This window comes from Arachis hypogaea, chromosome 9, assembly GCF_003086295.3.
Source record: "Arachis hypogaea cultivar Tifrunner chromosome 9, arahy.Tifrunner.gnm2.J5K5, whole genome shotgun sequence".
NCBI lineage: Eukaryota > Viridiplantae > Streptophyta > Magnoliopsida > Fabales > Fabaceae > Arachis > Arachis hypogaea.
In genome coordinates this window covers 3,188,223-3,196,674 of record NC_092044.1, presented here as the reverse complement: position 1 = coordinate 3,196,674, position 8,452 = coordinate 3,188,223, and the positions used below count along the sequence as shown (strand labels likewise).

At 30.1% G+C, this 8,452-nt stretch overlaps 1 protein-coding gene across 4 annotated transcripts; it reads right to left on the bottom strand.

The window, feature by feature from the left end:
* Positions 1–4,944: 4,944 nt before the first annotated feature.
* LOC112709933 (uncharacterized) lies at positions 4,945–8,168 on the bottom strand. Of its 4 annotated transcripts, none has more exons than XM_025761935.3 (5): positions 7,900–8,168; positions 7,306–7,642; positions 7,001–7,092; positions 6,528–6,638; positions 4,945–5,216 (listed from the first exon to the last, which is right to left on the bottom strand). In XM_025761935.3, the coding sequence occupies exons 1-5, from the start codon at positions 8,008–8,010 to the stop codon at positions 5,187–5,189; spliced, it is 681 nt and encodes a 226-aa protein (XP_025617720.1). In that variant the 5' UTR covers positions 8,011–8,168; the 3' UTR covers positions 4,945–5,186. The 4 variants fall into 4 exon arrangements, with proteins under 4 accessions (XP_025617720.1, XP_025617718.1, XP_072058376.1 ...); XM_025761933.3 differs by having other exon boundaries at positions 4,945–5,180; positions 7,900–8,157; XM_072202275.1 differs by lacking the exon at positions 6,528–6,638 and having other exon boundaries at positions 7,900–8,157.
* Between the last annotated feature and the right edge of the window lie 284 nt (positions 8,169–8,452).

The window sequence follows — 8,452 nt, the reverse complement described above, 5'->3', positions numbered from 1 at the left end:
CTCAACTCTAGGGTTTAGGATTTATAGGAGAACCAAGGGTGTTTGTTTCTTTGATTTTTTTATTATATAGATTTGATTAAGATTATTATAAGAGGTACCATATGATTTGAGTTTATTTTTTAATTTGATTTAATTTAAATTATGATCTTTTATTTTGACTCGATTTATTTAGATTTGAAAAACCAATCAAGGATTTAAAATATTTAAAAGTTAAAATTTGGATTGGATGTAATTTAATTCTAGAAAAGTTAATAATAAAAAATTATAAAATTTGAAAGGATATAAAATAATCGAATCAAATCATAATAATTTGAATTAGATTCAACTGAAAATAAATTCAAATTGATATAATGTAATTATGCAAATTATTAATTTTTTTATTTTTTACAGTATTTCATAAACTAACAATTAATTCGTAACAAATTTAAACTTTATTTAAAAATTTATTATTGACTAATAAATTACTGTATGCAAATTATAAATTATATTAAAAAATTAAATTAAATTGATATAATTCAAATTAAAATAAATTTTATCCATTTTAATTGTCAAATAGCATGATCTTGTAACAGTAAATGAGATACAAACAGAATCAGTGACCTGTTAACTATGTTTTGTTGCTCACTGTTTGAGCCTTGGGATTCCCTTTTCTCTTCTGAGTTACTATTGTCACATTTGGACATCTTAATTAAACCAAATTTATTAAACCAAATTTATTGTGTGTACTAATTAATTAATTTGATTAATTTATTAGTCATTAAATAATAAATTTATGAATAAAATAGACAACTGAGATATTTTTAACTAATAATTAAATCAAATCAAATTAAATAATATATATTAAGCTAAATTAAAATCATGTGAATTAAAAACTAAATTAAAATAAGATAATTTCTTAATTATTCAAGTTGAGTGCAATAAATACAAATTAATTTTTATCATGGATTTACTTAAATCACTAGAATATTACAAACTTTTATAATACTCATAACATCTTTTAAGCCATTTTTTAAAATTATTTTGTATAGAATAAAATATATTTTTTTAATTTTTAAATTATTAATTTTTTAAATAAATTTTTAATAACATTTTTTTAATAAATTATTAATTTTTTAACAGCATAATTCGAATTATACCATGTAATTCGAACCAAGCTGGTTCGAATTAGTATGTGCGTGTGTTTGTGTATAATTCGAACCAAGCTGGTTCGAATTATGTAGAAATGGAGTTTGAATCAAGCTGGTTCGAACTACATATAAATATGCATTGGTGGATTCATGAAGCAGTTTTCGTTTTGGCTTATTCACGTAAATCATTTTCTCCCTTTGGCTTATTTCTGTTTTTTGCCCTATTTTTCACTAATAATTAAATCAAATCAAATCATATATATTGAGCTAAATTTAAATAATGTGGATTAAGGACTAAAATAAAATAAGATAGTTTTTTACTTATTCAAATTGAATGCAATAAATAAAATTAATTTTGTTAGATAATCATAGTCTTCTGGTATATATAGATAGCCACACAAAATTATAAAAATCATCATTTTTATTACTTTTGCTTTTTCAACTTTTTTTATGTATAAATATACTCAAAATGAGAAGGTATGGATGAGTGTTTCATTAATTATTTGTCTGACAAATATTATAATCTAAAAATGTCTCAATTTTGACATTCTATCACTGTTGATGGAAGTTAAATATGTAGTAATTCAAGGTGATGATATTTTTTATAGTATTATATAAAAAAATATTTTTTAAAATAAATATACTTATTGTAATTAATTTTTTTTGTCAATCTGTTATCTTTTACCTAACAAACAATATTCATGTTGAATATATTATTTTCATCAAAAACCATGCATAATTGATTAATAATTCTATATATAAAAATATTCATGCGGTAATTAAATACCATATTGTTATCCTGCTAAAATTAATTCTCCTATGATTATGCGAATGTATATATAAAGGAGGGAAAAGCACTAACCTTGAAGTGAAGAATCAGAGAAATACTATAAGTGTGATCCTGAAATTTGGCAACACCAAAGTTTGCATGAAAGAAAGAAAGTTGGGAAGAGAAGAATAGCTTTAGTGAAAAAGAAGAGTTTTTCGTGTGTTAGAGAAGAATAAAAGTTTTTGCAAAGAAGACAAAGGAAAAAGAAAAATAGGAAAAGAAACCAAATTTATATAACTATAAGAAGGGGAAAAAAATAAGGGCAAAACACTATAATAAATCAAGGAGAAGAAAATTTTACACAAATCAACCAAATAGAAAATTGATTCATGAATCTACCAACACACATTATTATATAGTTCGAATCAATATGTTTCGAACTAGAATTTCATGTAATTCGAATCAATATGATTCGAATTACTCACACATGCAGACACACCATAATTCGAATCAAGCTGATTCGAATTACACCCATAGTAATTCGAATCATGTTGATTCGAATTACACTCACACACGCTGCACATGGTAATTCGAATTGGCCAGATTCGAATTACTCATGATTTAATTTTGCCCATTATTTTATTAAAAAATTAATAATTGATTAAAAAATTAATAATTAAAAAATTTTAAAAAATATATTTTTATTTTATGCATTAAAAAAAAGTTAACAAAATATTTAATTACGAGACTTCTTTAAAATATTAATGAGCTATTAATTCGAATTTCATACAATACTCTTTTGCCCATTTTTAATAGCTCATGAAATTTTTTTAATAAATTTATTTAAATTATACCACAAAAAAATATTTTATTCTATACAAAATAATTTTAAAAAATGGCTTAAAAATGTTAGGGGTACTATAAAAATTTATAATGTCCTAATGACTTGGGACATTAAAGAAATACTCTACATAGTCAATAATAATTTAAAAATTAAAAAAATATAGTTATAACCAGTATTTACATAAATTACTAGAATATTACAAACTTTTATAGTACTCTTTATATTTTTTAAGCCATTTTTTAAAAATTATTTTGCATATAAAATGGCTAAAAATGGCTTAAAATGCCCTTTATTCTATGCAAAATAATTTTAAAAAAATAGCTTAAAAAATGTTAGGAGTACTATAAAAGTTTGTAATATTCTAGTAGTTTAGGTATATACTAGTTATAACTGTATTTTTTTTATTTTTAAATTATTATTGACTATGTAGAGTATTTTTTTAATGTCCCAAGTCATTAGGATATTACAAATTTTTATAGTACTCCTAACATCTTTTAAGCTATTTTTTTAAATTATTTTGTATAGAATAAAATATTTTTTGTGGTATAATTTAAATAAATTTATTAAAAAAATTTTCATGAACTATTAAAAATGGGCAAAAGAGTATTGTATGAAATTCGAATTGATAGCTCATTAATATTTTAAAGAAGTCTCGTAATTAAATATTTTGTTAGCTTTTTTTAATGCATAAAATAAAATATATATTTTTTAATTTTTTAATTATTAATTTTTTAATAAAAGAATGGTAAAATTAAATCATGAGTAATTCGAATCTGGCCAATTCGAATTACTATGTGCAGCGTATGTGAGTGTAATTCGAATCAACTTGATTCGAATTACTGTGTGTCTGCATGTGTGAGTAATTCGAATCATATTGATTCGAATTACATGAAATTCTAGTTCGAAACATATTGATTCGAACTATATAATAATGTGTGTTGGTGGATTCATGAATCAATTTTCTATTTGGTTGATTTGTGTAAAATTTCCTTCTCCTTGGTTTATTATAGTGTTTTGTCCAAAAAATAATTTTATCATGATCTAAATGCTACACAGTTACCAAAAAAACTGAAAAGGTACGCGAATAATTACAAAAAAACGAAATGTCATGTCAATTAAATTACGTCTTGACAGCTGACTTCTTCAACTTAATCATATCGAAAAAAACAAGTTGTAAAAATAGCATAAGACATAATAAGTGCCATTTTTTTGAGATTCAAGTTCCAAATACACGACTTAATTACCTGCTTGCTCAAGGTCCGACTTGCACAAATTCGACCTCGAGCATGTGCATTATTCATATCCTAATCTACGAGATCCAAGACCAAAGTGAATAAGCTCATTTCTACAAAATCCAACAAGAGACCAGAAGATCCATTCTACAAAACTACCTAATTCACCTGGAGTGCGGATCTTTTGGTCCAAGCCCGCCCCGACTTGAGCAGTAAGAAAGGCCTCTCAACTACACTAACAGATGCATGTCTATAAGCTCGTCCACTACTTGCCAATGAGCCATAGCTCACACGGCATTCTGCCCCCTCCCCATCTCAAAGGTCTCGGGTTCGAATCCTACCAGCTGCAACCGAGAAGAAAATATTGGTAAGTATGTGAGGAGTGTGTGGGTGTGTATTGTGTACCTAGGATTGGGGGTTGTCCAATCCACCGACCAAAAATCTACGTACCACCATCTTCATTCAAAGACCTTGAACAACACTGCCACACCCTCATCCAAAGTAGTCTGAACCTCATGTTTAGATCCAAATCATATTGTTTCAGGCAATTTTTTGGAACAATAATGTTAATAAAGAATACTATGAACACACTAAAAATCAACTACTAAATAAATTACTATGTATTTGTGTATAAATATATATTATTTAATTTATTACTAATATATTTTAAATTTCAATATATATTTTATATCGATGATCGATTTTGTGTGTGCATATAACATGTTTAAATATTATATATTTTAAACTTAGTTTATTAGTAACGAGTTAATTCTTTCAAGTAAAAAGAGAGTGGGTAAACGGTAAAGGTCTTTGGGATCAGTTTGAATATTCAGATGTGAATTAGTTCGCCTACCCTATTCCGTCCTTTTTTGCTCTGCCCATATTGGTTCTTAGCTTCTACTCTAGTCTACTGCACAATCATTGTCCTTCCCACCAAAAGCAATGAAAAAAGAAAAAGGAAAAACCAAAAAAAGGCAGAAAAATCTTGATGCGTGTTGAACCTCTGATACAACAGTCCAAACTCCAAACCATAAATAACGAAACTGTCAAATTACAACCTCAAATGTTTCACAACCTTCACATGAAATGTATAATGCAGTTAAACTAAACTGTGTCTTTACACAAAATTTGGGCTTCAACCTACAGCCCCTGTCCAGATGCTCTGTGTGGGCTTCAGCTAGCCGCTCTCGTAAGAATCCCAAAGTAAGCTGAAATCACACAGTTGACCACTGGCAGTCAGAAACCTTCAAAATAATAGCATCAAGCAGTAGTTCATCTGGCGTCCGTCTCCTATTTACATTTGTAAAAGCAATAGAAAATTCGAAAGAAAAATGGATCCAAATATACATAACAATCCACAGCAACCCAATGAACTATTTGAGGCAATCGAATTATCAATATAGCTGATGGAATCCCAAAGTCTGAACCCTCCCTTCAAAGTACAAATCAATCCCCATAGATTTTTCTACAGGGATCCCTCTGCTGTCCGCAAAAAGATGGGCTCGTTTGGTTTGAAAACTGTGGCTTATTTACCGAATATTTTTTATATATAGCTTCAGGAACTAGCAGAAACGTTAGGGCTTTATTGATGAACAGGGACTGCAAATCGCACTCCCTAGGAATTCTTACACAGATGGAACTACCAACTCAACACAGAGAGAGAGTTTCTCTCCAGTTCTAACAGAATTGACAGACAGAAAGCATGAAACCCAAACTAACAACAATACAACTATTCAGCACCAGGATCCTCAAGCTACTGATACCAGTTCATAGAAGCAGGAGCTAGCAGAACGTTTAGGACTTTATTGCTGAACAGGGATTGCAAATTGCAGTCCCTAGAAGGTGTTCTTAGACAGTTGGAACTACCAACTTGGAAAGAGAGAGAGATTCTCTCCAGCTCTAACTGAATGGACAAAACAGAAAAGCATAAAACCAAAACTAACTACAATACAGCTATTCATAGGTAGTTAGAACTTAGAAGTAGAGCTAACTAACCAACAGCCAGCTAAACCAAGCTAGAATTGCTAACTATCAGCTAATAGAGTAGTGCTACTTATCTCTTCTCTTGTAAAAATAGCCCAAACCTGTTACTGGCCGCAACTCTATCATATACTCTAAGGCTTTGTTTGCTTGGAGTGAAGTAGGAGGGAAATAGAGAAGGGGGAAGAGGAATTTCAAATTTTGAAGTAAAATTAAGAAGAAAATTTTCTAATTCTCTTCCCTCCCACCATCTATTTCCCTCCTATTTCACTCCAAAGTCCAAACAAACAAATACCAAATGTAATTTCTAAGCAAAAGATGGTCAATTCCCTATCTCTCCCGGGAAATTTCTCTCCCACATTTGGATCCTGAAGCATAATGTTAAGTCTGGCATTCAGCAATGAAACAAATAGAAATCTCCAGTGATCAGATAAATAAATTTGCAATGCTAAGTCTGGCATCCAATGTTAAGTCTGGGAGTATCTTGTCTAAAAGTGAAATAAAAGAAATTATTTGAGAGAGGAGCAAAAATAAAGGTCACACAACAAAGAAGGGAAATATAACCATATAAGTACCTCACTGGCTTTGTTTAGTCGAAGTTCACAGTGAGTACAGTATATAAGTTTGTGATCCTCTTTAAGTTCTCCTCGCTTACAAATAGGACACCAAATCTCCTCTTTGTGGGCCTAATATCAACCAAATCAGGGACTTAACTCAAACTATATGAAAAAGGAGACTAACTTTTAGGTTCTTCGCATTTGTTACGTTAAATCTAGTATGATGACAATGCAAATAAATACACATCATTGATACACAAACACTCCATTTGTTGTGCTTTGCTGGAAATATTTAGGTAGTTGACAACTAAGACTGCCACATCTTCATAAAATAGATCAATGATGTTACTATTTTGTTATTTCCAACATAGCACAGAAATAGCATCCAGACATGAAAGTATAGTACCACTGTGTTGGGGTGTGCATTTATCCATTAATGTCAGTTACCAATGCTAATAATTATGGATGAAATTGTCATGTGGCATTCAAACCTTATCTTCATTTAGCTGCATATGCTCAAAAACTGCACTTGCCAAATACTCATCCACTTCATCTTCCCAAGTATCAAGTTCATTTTCCAAATCTGCAGGAAAAAAGGACATAAACAACTGACAGTTAATGGAATCAAACATAAACACAAGCAATGCAGCAACAGTCACATAACGAAACAAGGAGGGTGGTATATACCACCAATATAAAACAAATAGCCTAGATTTGAATTACAAATATACAACGAAGGTGAATAACCGAATACATGAGAGAAAGCGAGAGCTACGATGGCATCATTGTTCGTTACCTTGCTGCATGGGTGGGTAGGAATCGAGATCTTCATAAAATATCCTTTGCATTTCTAAGAGAATGTCTTCACATTCACCCTGGCAAGAGGAATGAACACCATCGTACTCCCATATATCATCCATCTCAGAATCAAAAAGACGAGTGTCGGTGGAGTTGCCTTTCATTTTCTGGAATTCATCAGAGACAATATCCTCGAATGCGGATCTCACGATATCAACCTCTTGCTGCTGTGGACTGCATTGTTGAGAATGAGAGGTTTTGAGCGTGCTTGTTCTCAGTCTCCACAGTAACCGACTTCTGTCCTCTCTCACTCTATTGTAGCAGTTCTCCCGAAGCTGAAATTGACAATTGTACATGTCATTCATATTCATATTCATATTCAAATTCACACTGATACTAGGATTTCTGCTTCAGTTTTATCTTTTAGGATGGGAATTCAATCAATCGCGTCCAAAGAGGATACATACATACTTCAAAGAGTTTAAGAAATGAATACTTGAGAATTTCTTTCAGGGTTGATTAATTACAATAGTAGAGAGATGATGAGTGATGAGGTGGAAGAGGGAAAAAAAAAAAAAAAGAAGGAAGGAACCTTGAGCTTCCAGTTGAATTGGGAGTGAGATTTGAGAGAAGGACGGGTAAGGATAGGGTTGCCAGTTGAAGAAGGTGAGTCCAACGGTGCCTTGATACCTTCTTTCCCCATCGCCGCTCACCCCTTCCTGCTTCCGCGCTTCAATTTTTCATCAGCATTTTTATGCCGATACAACAATTTAGAGCTTGTTTGGGTTGGAAGTGGGGACCCGATTAAATGCTCCTTACAACTTTTGGAGTATCAAAACTCTATAAACAAAGTAATAAAGTTGTATTTTATTTGTTTTTATCATTATTATTTGTATTTATTTTTGTGTTGGACTCCTGGGCTAGTATACTAAAAACAAATCCATTTGGGCTACGGGGTATTTCATGTTTTTGTGCGATAAAAAAAATCTGGACCATTATTAAATCAGATTATATTATTTTATTTTGATTTGATATTAGATTATCATAAAATTATAAAAAAATGAAAAGAAAAAAAAATATTCTTTTAGAATTAATATGAAAAGATTAAAATATCATTTAAAAATAACTGAAAATTTAATTTAATT